The sequence below is a fragment of the Bubalus kerabau genome, chromosome 12, assembly GCF_029407905.1.
Source record: "Bubalus kerabau isolate K-KA32 ecotype Philippines breed swamp buffalo chromosome 12, PCC_UOA_SB_1v2, whole genome shotgun sequence".
Taxonomy (NCBI): Eukaryota; Metazoa; Chordata; class Mammalia; order Artiodactyla; family Bovidae; genus Bubalus; species Bubalus kerabau.
In genome coordinates this window covers 21553295-21570217 of record NC_073635.1, presented here as the reverse complement: position 1 = coordinate 21570217, position 16923 = coordinate 21553295, and the positions used below count along the sequence as shown (strand labels likewise).

Sequence of the window (16923 nt, the reverse complement as noted above, 5' to 3'; positions counted from 1 at the left end):
CGGCCCCTGCCCGAGTTAAAACCGGAGTGTGAGGGAGAAAAGCGCTTCAGTAGCGAGAGGGGCTGAGAAAGTGGTGACACCGCCGGGGTGCGGAGGGAGTCCCTGAAACTTCTCCCAACAGCCCCAGGGCCAATCTCCCCTCAGCCCACTCCCCTCTTCGCCAGCTCCCAGGTCCCCACTCCCTGCGCCGGGGGTGGGGTAGGGAGCCAGGCCCGTCTCCCGCTGGGACACACACAGGGACCGGGAGCGGGGACGGGACCCCCGAGGCGGGGGGGGAACGGACCGACAGACAGACGGCCGGGCGCCCGCCCCAGCGGGCAGGCAGGCAGGAGGAGGCGGAGGAGGCGGGGGTACGACGGGGAGGACTGGGTCCGGGGAGTTTCCTCTCAACTATCGGGGGAGAAACTCCCCGCAGCCGGAGGAAAGACCCAGACGGTGTTTTCCTCCCGGGGGCCGCGCTCCCCCGCCCCGCGTTAGCGGCGGTTGCCGCCGCCGCCGCCGCCGCCACCGGCGCTTCCACCTCTACCATCTCCTCTTTCTCCACCACCTCGGGCCCCGGTGTCCCCGGCCAGCACTATGCCCATCTTACTGTTCCTGATAGACACGTCTGCCTCTATGAACCAGCGCAGCCATCTGGGCACCACCTACCTGGACACGGCCAAAGGCGCGGTAGAGACCTTCATGAAGGTACCGACCGACCGAGCCCGGGGGGCGACCCCAGCCCGGCGGCCCGCGGGCGGCAGGGGTTGGGGGGAGGGTGGTGAGGCGGAGGTGTCGGGGACCTGACTGCGGGAGCTGCCGGGCTCGGGGACCCCCTCCCCCACCGCGCGGGCGGCGGGCGGCGGGCGGCCGGGAGCTGCGAGCCGGGCTCGGCCAGGGCCCGGGCTCCGGCCCCGGGTGGTGTGTGTGTGTGTGTTGGGGGGGGGGGGGGGCTGATGTGTGTGTGTGTGTCGGGGGTGGGGGGGGGCGGCCGCGGCGTGTGCGGTAACTGTGGGGGGGGGGGCGGCGGGGCCGCTGGGCGCCCCTTCTCCGCCTGCTAACCTCGCCTGTGTGCTTCCCTCTCGCCCGCCCTGTTCCTGCTCCCGTTTTCCACCCGTTCTCCCGCAGCTCCGTGCCCGGGACCCTGCCAGCCGAGGAGACAGGTATATGCTGGTCACTTTCGAAGAGCCACCCTATGCTATCAAGGTAACAGCCCTCGCCCTCCCCCTCCCCTTCCCCGTCCCTTCCTCTCTCGCCCTCCCCGCCCCCCCATTCACCCTTCCTTATGCTCCCCTCCCCCACCCGCTGTGCTCTAGGCGCTGAGGTCTTTTCCCCTGCGGGCTCCCACCCCCTCCCCCCGCTCTGGAGCGTCCCGGCGCGGAGTCGCCGGGCCACCGCCGTCCCCTCCCCAGCCCGGCCCGGCGGCGGCGGCGGCGGCGGCGCGGCGATCAACATGGCCGACATTTCCCCTCCGCGGCGTGAGCGGCAGCAATGAACTGTGGGGGATATTTATTCAAGTTAGCCCGAGTGACAGCCGGGCCCGGCCGCGCAGAGCCCGGGTTTGCATTAAAGGGGAATCGGCCCGAGGCCGGGGCGGGCCGGCGGGCGGGGGGCTTGCGATGAGGGGTGGGGTGGGGTGCAGCGGGGCCGGGTCTCCGGATTCTCCCCGAGAGGGCCGCGGGGCCGGTGGGACAGCTCCGGGTGAACTTCGGAAGTGCTGCTCACTTCTGCTTTCCACCAGTACCTCTGCATCCCCGGATTTTTGGGCACGAGGTTGGGGAGTGCATCTCCCCGGAAAGTTATGAAGTATTAAGGCTGGTAGCCACGGAAAGCTGTAGAGCCAGCAGGTTTATTCTCGGCCACCTCTGGAAGAGAGTTTCTTTAGCAGAGAGACGGCATTGACACTTTACCCCAAACCATACAGTAAAGTCGAGCAGCTGCTTGGTGAACGGCAGATTGTTAACGGCCGTCCATGTGTACCTGGCTTTAAAAGATGAAAAAAAGAAATTCTCACATTTTTCTTTTCAGGCCGGATGGAAAGAAAACCATGCAACGTTTATGAATGAACTGAAAAACCTTCAAGCTGAAGGACTTACGACTCTTGGCCAATCCCTAAGGACAGCTTTTGATTTATTAAATTTAAATAGATTAGTAACTGGCATAGACAACTATGGGCAGGTAGGTTGAATATTAAGGTGGAAACACAGTTAATTTTTCTTTTTGTGGACAAGCAGCCCAGTCCAAAAGCTATATACCGTGAAATACAAATATGAAACATTGCAGATTAAAATACAGAATGCACATAATACAAAAGTGGAATTCTGACCACAATGTATATGGTTTTATAGCCCTCAGGTTTTTTTTTGTTTGTTTGTTTCTTAAAATGTATTTGGGTTCAGAATTTGAATCTGAATGCTATAAAGTTGACATAAATTCAGTTTTAATCCCTTCAAGTTCACTCAGGAAATAAAAGGAAAACATCCTGTTTCACCACACTGTTTCTCTCATGGCCTACCCACTGGCAACTGCAACCCTTGCAATGACTGACAGACACTAGTTAATTAAAATGATCTTAAAATGTTAGAGGAAATTATTCTATTTGTTGCAAAAGGTCTTAGTTTAACCATGTTGTATAACAATTCTGAAAGGTGAAAAGATTTTCAGTGTACTGGCTGAGTACATTAAGATTTCTCAGCTTTTGAAGTGTGTCCAGTAAGCCACTCCAGGAAGAATTCTGAAATCATTCTTGAATTAAATGGCAGGTCCAGAATTTTGTTTGTAAACTCCCAACCCTTGGAAGAAAGGCTGTTGGAAAATTTGAAAGAGCCCTTCCTTTCTCCCTGAATTCCCCCAGTTCCTCTAATACTCTTGCTCTTAGTTGTCTGAAGATGAGACAAGATACTTAAATCACATGATGGTCACTATGGGATAATGCAAGGTGGTCCATGATGACACTTTTTGGGGTAACTGGCCCAGGAAGTAAAGGATGACAGGTTCTGTGTTGTGCAGAGCACTATTACCACAGTGACACATTTTGGTATACATTTTATTTTCACAAATTCCACGAGCCACACTTTTCCTCAGTTTCACAAGTTTCAGGGAAATTCTTCCCACAATTACAGCTTTTGGTTTTTTTTTTCTATATAGAAGCAGAATTGTTCTTTTGTTTTAGAGATGTTTACGCCTTAGTTCTTAGGGATGACTATTCATTGCCTGAACATCTTTGGAAATGGTTGAAAATGTAGTCCTATTGCATTTAAAGTATACATTTCAACTTGGAGCCAGTTTGTTTCTGTTTTTATGGAATTGTACTTCCATTGTTTAATTAGTAAATGTGTATTTTCTTATACAGTAATCTTTCTGTTTCCCCTTTCTATGCTGCTTTGTGTTTCAACTGTTAGTAATTTAGGCAGATTTGCCATGAACTTTTCAGTTTGTTTCTTTATTTCCCTTTCAGATTCCTTTGTTATCTGTAGTACTATGCAGTCTTAGTGCTTAAGGTCTCCATCTAAACTTTGAGTTCAAAGTCAGATAAGAAACTTGCCCTTACTCAGTTATCCTTATTTCCTTGTTATTTGGTTGTTAGGTTGTCAGTGTATAGCAGAAGTATTAATTTTCTGTTTTTCTGCATCACATTTCATAAGTGGGAAAGACTTTTAGACATATTTACTTCCTACCTCCTATTAAAAATATTTTTTAGGTGTTTCCTTGGAAAAAACTCATGGAGAGGCTGAGGACATTTGTAACTTAAACCTGTATTTTCTTTTTCATAATTGTCGTCTTCCACCAGGGAGCACTTAAGTTCTTGTCTGTAAAGTTCACACAAGTTTGAGGTTGAATGTGGTCCTGCTGTGCTTTTACCACTTGCACCAAGAGAAGAGCCTGGAGATGAGGATGTTTTTGAATGTCAGGATTTATTGATTCAACAAGGGGTAGAGATTGTGCCTTTTAGTTATTTTGATGAATAAGTGAAGAGGCAAGGAGTAATATCCTGATTTGGCACATAAAAATGAATAGCATTAAAGTAACTTACGAAGCCATAATTTTCCAAATGAAAATGACGATTGAGTAGTCTTTTAATTAGAAGAAAATGTCTTTTCAGAAGCTATTTTTCATCATGAGGTTTTTTTTCTTGCTGATTTAAATACATATTTTCTTGTTAAAAAAGACAAATGATCGAGAATTTTGAGTGTCTCATATATTTAATAGTGAATAGTTCATATGCTTTCTTTGTGAGATTGTCTGCCTATTTTTTGTGGAATACCTGTTTTCTGTAACCTCAGTGTTTCTACATTAAGTACTTTCCCTCTCATGCTCTGTCCTAGGATCTGTGGAGCCCATAGTGCTAAATACTATTGTATAATCTCAGTAGTTGAAGGAAATGAGAACAGGTGAGCTAGATGAAAGGGCATATTGAGTTTATAAAGCATCTAAAAACTTTATATAAGCTTCTGAAAAAGTTTTCCTAAAACACTTAAATGGGGTTTATGTATATCTGCATATTTATACAGATACCTCCACACGTTCCTCCTACCCACATACGTGCACATACGGGTTTCCAGAGTCAATTCCAAGAGTTTTTAATATCTATGTGTTGCATTAACATACTTAAAAATAAAACATGTTGAGCTATTAGTATAGTAAGAACTTACAGGGCTTCAGCAAGGTTAAAGTGGCTGAGAAAAAAATGGGTATTCGTGAATTTTTTCTCAAGCACGTTGGCTATCTCACTAATAAATTCCTTGCATGTTGAAGTCCTTATAAATAATTTTGACAATTAGTACTATTTGCTGATATTTCTATACTCATGGGATGATGTGTAGTCAGTCTTCCTTATAAATTTTAGTAATAACTTAGTCAATTGCTATCATTGCAGGTAAATCTGATAAATTTTTTTTTTTTAACGTGTTCACTAGGGTTTCAAATAATGCTGAATTTTTAAGAGGCACTGAAAATTTGATCCAGCCTTAATATCTGTTGGACATGTATATTTGATTAAAATTTCATATGTAGATTGGTTTATTTTTCATACTTTAGCAAGTTGTTCTATTATTTTCAACATTGTTAAAGTTAGGTTCCAGTTAGGTTTAGCTTCTAAATATTACTCTGAGCTGCAGTTCATCATTTTTGTCACTGGACTGATTCCACACTCCTGCTACTCAATACACTAGTACTGATTCAGTTGTTCCAGGACTTAGAATGGTACCTTCTACTCTATACCTTTGGTGAAGACAACCCTTGAATAATAACATAAAAGGAGATAAAATATGTGTTTAATTTTTTGAGGGATTTCTATTCCAAGTGTTTACCTCATTGAAAAATGGTGGCTTTTAGACAAGATCAAATTGAGTGAATCTTAGGGAGAATAATGCCAGCCAATTTTATTCTTCAGCATAAAGAGCTATTTGTGAATGAAGCAGGTAATTCAGGTAGATTTCTAGTAATACTGCTTTTTTCTCTTCACCAAAGCGGTACCCATTTAGTTCTCGGATAGTATGTAATAAAGGTTTCTCTTTTAACACTGGTAGGTGAAGTAATGAAAACTTGATTCCCATTTGGGTTTTTGGTTTCCTTTAGTCTACTGAGAAATGTATAAACAGTAGTTTGGTATTTATTGACCTATAGATATCTTTTCAAAAGAAAGTAGATTATTATCCTTGAACATTCTGTGCTGAAGTCCCTGAACCTTTTTTTCCTACTTTTTAAATTTAAACATGTAATAGCAAATATACCATCCTAACTATTTTTAAATGAACAGTTCAGTAGTGTTCATAGTGTTCAGGTTATTGTGAAGCCAGTTTCTAGAACATTTTCATCTTTCAAAACTGAAACTCCTTTCAAAACAATAACTCCTTATTGCCCCCTAGCCCCAACCACTGGCAGTCAAAGAATAGCACCATTCTACTTTCTGTTTCTATAAATTTGACTGCTCTAGAGATACCTGCTGTAAATGGAATCATAGAGTATTCCATGTTGTAGCATGTATCAGGGTATCATTTCTTTTTATGACTAAATAATATTCCATTGTATGTATATGCCACATTTAAGTTTTCTCTGTGCATACCACATTTTGCCTGTGCATTAGTGATGAACACTTCGGCTGCTTCCACCTTTTGGCCATTGTGAGTAATGCTGCTGTGAACATGGTGTGCAAGTGTCTCCTGAGATCCTGCTTTCAGTTCTTTACACCCTGAAGTAGAATTGCTAGATTGTTTGATAATTCTGTGTTTTAAAATTTTAAGAAAAGGCCATATTGTTCTACATAAAGGTTACACTGTTTACTGTTCCCACCAGTAGTGCACAAGGATTTCAGTTTCTCCACATGCTTGATAACACTATTTTCCTTTTTTCTAATATTAGCCCTTTTAATGGGTTTGAGATGTTATCTTATTGGTTTATTTGCATTTACCTAATTATTTAATATTATTTATATTGTACATCTCTTCATATGCTGGGTGGACATTTGTATATTGGTTTTGGAGAAATGTCTGTTCAAGTCCTTTGCTTATTTTTTAATTGTTACCTTCTTCTGTTGTTGATTTGTGGGAGTTCTTTAAATATTCTGGATAGTACCCTCATCAGATGTGCAATTTGCAGATATTTTCTCCCCTTCCATGAGTTGCCTTTTTGCTCTGTTGATTGTCCTTTTTACAGACGTTTATTTTTGATGTATTCCTATTTATCTTTTACTGCCTTTGCTTTTGGTGTCATATCCAAGAAATCATTGCCAAATCCAATGTATTCACGCTTTCCCCCTGTATTTTCTTTTAGGAGGTTTACTTTTACATCTTAACATTTATGTCTTTAATCCATTTGGAATTAATTTTGGTGTATGATATAGGGAGTAAGGGTCCAGCTTCATTCATTTGCATGTGGACATCCAGTATTTCCAACACCATTTGTTGAAGAGACTCCTCCGCTTTGAAGGGTCTTGGAAAGTCACTGAAATTATTTTCAGTAATTACTGATAGATAGGGCCCTCTATAATCAAACTGGTTTAAATGTTTTTTTCTCCATCTGTAATTGTGTAAAGGAAGAGCAGTGGCTAGGAATGTGAAAATGGAATTTAAAATCTGACCTTGACATTGAATTACTCTGTCATACTGGACAGTCACTTTACTACCCTGTGCCTCTGCTTCTTCGTTTCCCAAATTGCCAGTAATGAAGCTATTTTATACCCTTATAGAGTCAATGAGAGGTTAAAATGGGAAGATATGGTAAAATGTACTTCAAAAGTTATGAAGTGCTCAGTAGATACAAGACATACTTTTCTCCCCTGAATAAATTATTTACCTCTAGTTTTCTATTATTTTTCCCTGTTGAATTGGAAAGTACAGTGATAAAAATCTAGTGATACTTAAAGCTGATATTTATTACATGCTTTGAAATCTGTAACATATTAAATATATTTATTTTTTGGGGGAGTGAGCTTTGTATTGCTTCCTAAGGGAAGCAGTGTGAAAAGTAAATATAATGTGATCAAAGTTGTCTTAATGATAGTTGATAAGCATGGGATAAAGGATGGGATTTTTTAAGTGTTAAATGAAAACTGGATGAATATAGTTCAGTAGATAAGTCAGAAAGTCATTCTTTTATAGGAATGTAAATTAGAAAAGGAACCCTCAGAAGACAAAAGCACATATTTTAGGATTCTTTCAAATAGGGAGCTCCCCCTAGTGCGTTTAAGATGATACTTAAACACATTTGATTTGCAAGGAACTTTTGAGGAGCGCATCTATTGGGTAAATCAAGGGATATTTTAATAAGGTTTGACTGAGCTCAAAGTAGTATAACATGGCTATGATTTGTTTCCTGTTGAGCAGTAATTTTGAAGGTGGTAATTTATGACAGATTTCAAGACCCAGGTTTTATTTTCTTTGAAACTCACTATAATTTGTCTTCATCATTTTACATGCTATATCTATTTTCTAAAAGATAAAAAACCCACCTTGGTATGATGGTTTTAAAAGAAAATGAAAAAGACTATCCTAAAGACATTGCATTCTTTTTTTTTTTTTTTTTTAATTTTATTTTATTTTTAAACTTTACAGTACTGTATTGGTTTTGCCAAATATCGAAATGAATCCGCCACAGGTATACATGTGTTCCCCATCCTGAACAGACATTGCATTCTTGATTAGAAATTATTGAAAATAAAAGTACAAAAGGTGAAAGTAATATGTTCCATTTCTTCAAAGAGAATATTTTCCCTTTATGCAATAGAATGTCAATAATTTAGTATTAAGCTATGTGTGAAAAATTATATACATTAAATTATGTTTGAAAATTAAAAGACCAGGAACAAATATTGAAAGAATATCACTTATTTGATTATTTTCAATTGATTTAAGGTCATTTATGGTCAGAATTAACTAAAAGTATTGTTTAGCCATGTTCGTGTTACAGATTTCTGCAAGGAGATTATAATATTTTATGTTAATTTTCTTAAATATTTAAAGTTATTTTTAGTCGTCCTACTCCACTCAAATTTATACTTTTATGAATTGTTTTGGTGGATATTTTTCCTTTGGTGGATCAACACTAACGTATTACCAGCGCTGTTTTCTTTTCCATTTTATTTTTAAATTTTCTCTCTTTAGCCATGTGGCTTGCAGGATCTTAGTTCCCTGGCCAGTAATTGAACCCTAGCCCACAGCCGTTAAAGCATCGGGTTTTAACCATTGGACTGGCATGGAATTCCCTGTTTTCTTTCATTTTAAAGAAGTAATTTCTTTACACAAACTTAATTTTTGTTTAACCTTATTATTAATCTGCTTAATTTAAGCATGGTCCCAGACCATAGAATACTGAGTTTTTTGGATTTTGTCTTTATTCCCTGATCCCTCTTCTTTCCTCCATCTTTTTTTGTTGAGATACGCCTTAAATATATATAGTATGTGTGAAGCTTAGTGAATTTTTATATACACTCTTGGAAAAACAAATTGAACTTTTTGCATCTATTGACAGAACTTTTCATTAGACTTCCTGTATTACTATAGTTACTGTATTTTGGGGCTTTAGAATTGAAAGTGATGTTAGACTTCATCTTCCTTATTTTATAAGTGTAGAAGGTAAGACCCAGTAAAGTTAAATGCTTAATTTTGTCACATTATGAAATATTTCACATTATGAAAAAGAGAGCAATTGGTTATGAAACAGTCATGCAAAATTTATTAGTAATTTGTATTTAAAAGCAAATTTTATTTGAAGGTATAACTTGTAGATGTGAATACATTTAGGTGGTAGGGGTTATATCTGGAGCTCTCTAGTGGAATATGCCTTCTTTCAATTCCTCTGAAAAGCAGGCATTTCATTTTGTCATTGTGTTGCATTTAGCTTTTCTTGTAACACCCTGTAAAAATACTGTTTGTTATATTCAGTTGGATTTCCTTCCGAGTCCCTTGTCCCTCCCCACTCCCTGAAAAATAATATGAATGTGGGGGATAGTTGACAGGATTTTATATATGTGTGTATGTAGGGGTGTGTGTGTGTGTGTGTGTGTGTGTGTGTGTGTGTATATATATATGTATATTTGATGGTACTTTTTGATTTTGTACTCCTAGTTTACTAAGTGTCTGATGTAGTTAATACAGCACTATCACCCTAGTCAGTCAGTCAGTTGATTTCTCCATTGTCATATGCCGGCCAGTATTACTATTGTAATTATAAGTTTTTACCTGGACGGTTTGTAATTTGTTAACTAGCAGTTAGTTTCCTTTGATATAAGATACTTCTGAAAGTCTCTAGGCATTGTTTTTAAAATTCAGAAAAATCTGTTTGGCTCTTCACCCAAGTCGTGTAATCTCTGAACCTCAGTTTCCCCATTAGGAAAATATGAATGGAAGAATCTTATCTTGTAGGATTGTGGTGAAGATTGATAAACACTGTAATCTGTTAGTGTAATAACACCTATTACCATTTCTATGAATTTCCTTTTATTTGAATTAAAAAAAACAGGAATTGTAGGTACATGGAGTATTTCATCCAGATTTTTAAGAATAAGAAATGTGATAGGGAAAGAACGAACTGCTTCGTTAGAACTGGCTATGCCAGGCTCTGCTGCTACTAGCTGAGGTTGTATTGACTGACAAGTCCCTTAAGTTTGCCTCACTTTTGTCACCCACAAAATGGTGATAATACCAATTGAAAATGTTTTTAAGGATTGAAAAGAACATTTGTTAATCATCTAGCAAAGTGCCTGCTTAGAAAAACTTTTCTAATCTGCAGCCTTTGAGAGAAAACAGTAAATGTTTTTGTATAACCCGACATGCATACATCACAAGAAGCTCAAATCAGCTGTCCATTTCAAGTGAAATTCCTTGCCACTGGGGACATAGTGGGTTTTGGTGTTGAATTGAAGCTTTCTAGATTTCTCCAAAATACTTACCCCTGAGTGTTACGAAAGTCTTCCCCCTGCCCTAGACCTCTAACTTGTTCAGAAATGTTTTGATAACAATGAGTACTTCAAACAAATATGTTTTTGATTTTCAAAGCAAGAAAAGTTTAAGCTTCTTTGAGGAACTTTCGATCTTAGACCATTTTTAGGCTTTGTAGCAGTGTATTTTCGGAGAAGGCGATGGCACCCCACTCCAGTACTCTTGCCTGGAAAATCCCATGGACGGAGGAGCCTCGTAGGCTGCAGTCCATGGGCTCACGAAGAGTCAGACATGACTGAGCGACTTCCCTTTCACTTTTCACTTTCATGTATTAGAGAAGGAAATGGCAACCCACTCCATTGTTCTTGCCTGGAGAATCCCAGGGACAGGGGAGCCTGGTGGGCTGCCATCTATGGGGTCACACAGAGTTGGACACGACTGAAACGACTTAGCAGCAGCAGCAGCAGTGTATTTTAGAATTCAGGTTAGGATGAGATGAAAGATGTTCTTGTGCAGAAGAAAAGTCAAATGGAAAATGTATGATCCCTTTTATTGTTTGTAATTAGGTTTATTTGGGATGAGCCTGGTAAGGATTATTTTATGTGATGATGTTTCTGTTAGGGCCTGTATAATTTGAAATTTGGTGTATTGAGAGATAATTGCACCTAAAAAGTATTCTATTTATTTATTTTTTTTAATTGAAGGATAATCGCTTTATAGAATTTTGTTTTCTGTCAAACCTCAACATGAATCAGCCATAGGTATATATTCATGATTCATATATATCCCCTCCCTTTTGAACCTCCCTCCCATCTCTCCCCATCCCACCCTCTAGTTGCTGTGTGTGTCAGGAAACTCAAACAGGGGCTCTGTATCAACCTAAAAAGTATTATAACTTAAAAATCTTATAATAGAATTAGTTGTAATCAGAGGACAAATTTACATTAGCTTGAGTGAGTGAAAGTTGCTCAGTCATGTCCAACTTTTTGCGACCCTGTGGACTGTCAATTCTCTAGAACAGAATACTGGAGTGGGTAGCCTTTCCCAGCCTAGTGGTGACTTAATCAAAACTTATTCTAGGTCCTACGTACTTTTTTTTTTTTTAATCTTTTCTTGAAATGACATTTTAACATTTTCCATCTATTTGCTCAGATAAGCTGAAGAACATGTGAAGGTCCTTGGAAGGACTATATGTTCTTAAAAACTTTGTTCTAGAAAGCAAAATGGTTCTGAGTATGTGAGAAAAAGTAATGTAGCCTTAGCTATTAGGTAATGTAATTTGACTAGTCATTGACAGGTTTTGTGCTGGTATCAGTGTTTAAGGAAAACTCCCTTTGTCTTAAAGCTGGTGAAGCTAGTTAGGAATCAGGAAACATCAACGAAGTCTTCTGGTTATTCTGAAGTTTATAAACACTAGAAGCATCCAAACAACTCTTCTGAGAGGATTAAAAACAATTGATTATTTTTAATCATAGAAATTGAAGATGATAAATAACCTTTGTGGAAGGTTAGACTATGAACCACAGTGGTGATTGATACAAAGGCTGGGTCCATAAGATAATGACAGCTTTTAGTACTTTTGGATTATTAGGAATAGGCAAAGTGATGTTTTTGTGACTCCTGATGTAATGCCTGAGTTTTGATGGTTTCTGATCATTTATGTACTTTGGAAGACATTAATGTAAAATTTTGGATTTTTATTGTACATTTTTGTCAATCTCATTTTTCAAACCAGTAAGTTAGAAGGAAAACCCAAGTAATTGCATCCAGAACATTGGGCCTAAGTCAGGTAGTAGAAAGAGAAAAGGATCTTTAATCTAAATTTTGTTAATCCAGAATGGATAATGTCTAATCCCAAACAAGATTATATTGAATGTAAATCCTTATATACAAAAGTTATCTTATGTTTTTAGAGCTTCCATTTCAGTGTGCTATATAGTATCAAGCAAAAACATGCAGCAGTCAGTGTAGGCACCAACCCATCCATATGTGATATCTGCTTTTTCATGAGGTTCATTTCTAATGTAAAACCTTGGTGGATTCATATGTATAGTTAGGAAGTCTTGTAAAAATTTGTTTTTAACAATAGATCCATATATTATGTGGTTAGTTTTTTGTTTCCCAAGTATGTCATCTATTTTGAAAAATTTAAATCTATAAACACTTGTGGGGAGGTGTTTAGTACAAGCATCTATAAATGTTTGGATCAGAATCTAGCCAGAGTGCATTTCTAGAAATTCTTTTACTCAAGTTCATATACCTAAATGATGAATTTGGAGAAATATAAATATTTTCTCCTAAAAATATCTTACTGAAATTGGGTTACCACAAATTCTTTCCCAGAACACAAAAATTCTGTACTTTTAATTTTTTTCCAGAGTAGGGCCTCTTAAAACTAATCTCGCATTTTGGTTTATCCAGTTAAATTATTTTGAGGTTGACCTTAAGCCATAGCATATGAAAAACAACAAGACTGTTAGTTTTTCCAAGTGCTTATCATGAATTATTTTCCTTTATTAAGTTTGATACTTTGCTGACTTTACTAAGATGTACTGTTTATTAGGCGGTTCTTCATTTTTAGTTGTGGTCTTGAAGATACTTGTATAATAGAATGCTGAGGTTGAAGTCCATCTTTTTTGTAGGACACCTGTTATATTTGATTCTTTTGAGAGTATATTCATAATGTGGATATTTAGAAGGAAGTAATGATAATGGTTAAATAAATGATTTAATCAGACTTTTACAAATGTGATATCTGTAGGTTTGGTGGTAATCAACACCCAAGGAGATGATTATTTGTGATAGAATAGGCCGATGTGTATTTTTTTTGGAGGTCAGATTTCCAGCATTATTGCTGTATAAAACTTTCCCCATCTTTGGAAATGTGTTTTCATTTCATCTTGTTTATTTTTTAACTTTTTCTGTTATGTTTCTAACATTTTTAAATTTTAAATTTTATTTGTATTTTGGCTGCACCACAGCGGCTTGTGGAATCTTAGTTCCTGGACCAGGGATCAAACTAGGCCATCAGTAGTGCGAGTGTGGAACCCTTACAGGACCACCAGGGAACTCCCTAACCTGTTGTTATTACATATTTTACTGAAATTAATACTATGCAATCCATTTACTATTTCAGATATATTGAATTTATATTACTTAGCTTTGATACTTTCCTTTGATACACTAATACTTATCATTTATTGAGTTTCTAACACTTTTTTCCACAAAGTCAAGCTTGTAATTTTTCAGTTCTGATAGTGAATATTTTTTACATTACTAGTATGGTTGACCCTTAAATGACAAAAGTTTGAACTGTGCAGGTTCACTTATCATGTGGAATTTCTTACATACTACAACCATCTGGGGGTTGGTTGAATCTGAGGTTGTGAAATTGCAGATGTAAAGGGCTGACTGTAAAGTTATATGTAGATTTTTGACTCTGCAGGGGTCAGCTCCCCTAAACCTTGCGTTCAAGGGCCACCTGTATTTAGTTTATTATTTCAATCAAATCCTAGGATATTGCCCCTCAGTCATTATGCTAAAATTAATATGTAAGATTCCCTCCTGCTTTTGCTGGTCTTATTATTCCATCTCTTTCTAATGCTGTTTTTTAAAAATAAGGAATTAGAGGAACTGTTTTAGTATACGATTGTATAATGGAGTTACTTGAAACTAAAAGTGTATTTCTTTTAATGGGGAATTTTAACATGTTTTTAAAGTTTATGCTTTAGCATATTCTAAGTACTAGACTTTTATGCATTAGCAGATTTTTTTTAAAGTTTTATTTTTGAATATTAAGCACATTTTAATTTTGAAGAGTACTTGTTTTGAATATGTAATAAATGTGCATGGTTAAAAAGTTTAAGCATTAGAGAAAGTTATATAGTTGCTCAGCTCAGTTCTTCAGAGGCTACCATGGTAAATCAGTTTATAGTGTGTATCCTTCAGAAATCTCTTCTACATAATCAAAAGTATTAATTTAAAAGCACTAATTTGTACTAATTTCTTAAGATGAATATCTGAATTTTTACATCAAAGACTTATTTATGCCATACCACTTGGGATCTTGACTGTAAAAGTAATAATCTTGCTGAATTCAAAAACAAACATAAAACTTGTATTTCTGGCCTTGGAGTATTGATTTTAATGTAAGCCTGTTGGGCTGTTAGTGGCTTAAATAATTATTATATTTTCTTTGGAATGTGTAATTAAGCAGTTGTGTATTCATCCCTGTAATATAATGAATCTTCTCATTCTTTAATAAACAAAAGGTAAACAGTATTATGACACTGAGTATTGAATAGAAAATATAATTTGCACATCAAAACTATGATTTCATAGGTCTTATTGCTAGAGTTTGAAGCTAAAAAAATGATACAGAGTTAAAAATATTAAGTATATAAATATTGTAAATAGATATTGAAAAAATTCTGGTTGTGATTTTCAAGTGTCTGAAGTTTGAGCAATATTGAGCTAAAGAATGTTATTGATTCTGGTTGACTTGTTTTACACAGTATGTATTAAAACCTTTTCTCAATTCTGTATAGTTGTATAAGTGTTTATTAGTATTATGATTAATAAGACTTTGGATGTGAATTGCATTCTTAGATGCTTTTCTTCTAGAAATAAGTTTAAAGTAGAATATTTTTAATATTAATGTTTCTATATTTTTTATAGAATTTGATTTTTGACAATATAGGGAAGTGTCAGAAAGTTTCTAAATGAATATGAGGTGGTTGGTTTTTCATTTTAGGAGACCATCTATTGTTACTTCTTTATTCTCTATGGTATTAGAGGAAAATAGGGTAGATAATGAATGCAGGCTTCATTTCATATTTTTACTATTTATGCAGATTCCACAGAGATGTAAATAAAGGGGACTTAAAGCTTCTAGTCTTGAACTTAACTTACAAAATTTTTAGCCGCCATCCTGCTAGGTACTTGTCCAGTATATGCATGAGAACCTTTAGTGATGTAGTAGTTATTTCTTAAAGCTGCTCTTTCCATTTCTTCACATTTTTACTTGTTGTCACTGTAATTTGCTTGAAAAGGAAGTTTTAAATAGGAAAAAAGCACAGGCTGTTTCTGAAAGTTTTTTATTTTCTGCTAGGTAATATACTTTTAGCCTAGCCATATAACATTATACATCTAAACATCTTTTTTGTTGATTTCCATTGGCCATAGCTTTCTTGACACATAGTAAAATAGCTCATTGGTGATAGATGTTGGTAAGCTGAAGATACTGTCATGGAGAGAATCGGAGAGCAGATCTGTGGTGCCCATTTTCCCTGTCCTGGGAAAAGTGTAACATAGACAAGCACTTGGCTGTCCTTCTGGGATTTGTTTAAAGCATTGATATCATGGTGGAGCATGGTGGCATGGAAGGAAAACTTGAGCCCTCTGGTCCTGCAGCAGAGATAGCCACTAAAAGGTCTACTGAATATTAGAGCTGCTTTCCTTTCACTATCACTTCAAAAGATAATAGCTAAGACAAGCTTAAGGGTACAGTAAAACTCCTGTGGTTCCCCCCCCCCCCCCCCCCCCACGCACATTGTAAATTTCTTGGGTAAAACTAAAAATTCTGAATTTGAGAACCCGGTTAGTTTTTATTTGAAGGAAAATTAGGCTTATTTTTACATTTTAAAAACTATTTCTGCTGAATGCCAATAACTTGTTTTAACATTTCCAAAGCAATTTTTGCAAAATTGCAGTAGGTTTTAGTTGGATAAATCTATTTTAATTTTATTTTTAAAACTTTCATATTAAGATTTTTATGCCTTACTTTAACATCACAATAATGTTAAATTATTGAGAGAATATATGTAAAGTGAAAGTTTTTGTATTTATCTTTATCAGAACTCTTCTCAGGACTTTTGGCCAATATTAAATTTAAATATTCTAAATGACAAGATTTCCATCAATAAATATCTCTAGAGGTAGATTTATACTTTGCGCAGTATTTTTTTTTTTTTTTTGGTTACATGTCTAGATTCTTTATGCCAAGAACCAGGGCTCTGAGAGGAAAACATCTGAGTTTAATTCTGCTAATGGCATAAGTAAACTTTTAGTCCCTCTACTGGCTGCCTTGGTTGTAGCAGACCTTAAATTTTTTTTTTTTTTTCTTTTCAACTCTAAGATAAAGATTAGCTTTATGACTGAGGTGAATTTTGAGGTAAATTCTAATATGAACTGTCTCCAAATTGAGTGACTTCATAGATATTAAGAATAAAAATGTAAAATAGTGACTCAAGTTTTGAGAATTATTAAACTTTGCTGCTGTTGCTGCTAAGTAGCTTCAGTCATAGATGGCAGCCCAGCAGGCTCGGCTGTCCCTGGGATTCTTCAGGCAAGAACACTGGAGTGGGTTGCCATTTCCTTCTCCAATGCATGAAAGTGAAAAGTGAAAGTGAAGTCACTCAGTCGTGTCCCACTCTTTGCGACCCCATGGACTGCAGCCTACCAGGCTCCTCCGTCCATGGGATTTTCCAGGCAAGAGTACTGGAGTGGGGTGCCATTGCCTTCTCTGACTAAACTTTGCAGAGTTTTGTAAAACATGAAAAAAATAATC

At 37.6% G+C, this 16923-nt stretch overlaps 1 protein-coding gene across 1 annotated transcript in view; it reads left to right on the top strand.

The window, feature by feature from the left end:
* The first annotated feature begins 402 nt into the window (after positions 1-402).
* INTS6 (integrator complex subunit 6) overlaps positions 403-16923 on the top strand; it is an 83252-nt gene continuing 66731 nt past the window's right edge. The window contains exons 1-3 of the mRNA XM_055542212.1: positions 403-687; positions 1108-1185; positions 2008-2157. Of these exons, the coding sequence (XP_055398187.1) occupies positions 577-687; positions 1108-1185; positions 2008-2157 (339 nt within the window). The 5' untranslated portion in view covers positions 403-576. The remainder of the gene's footprint in view (positions 688-1107; positions 1186-2007; positions 2158-16923) is intronic.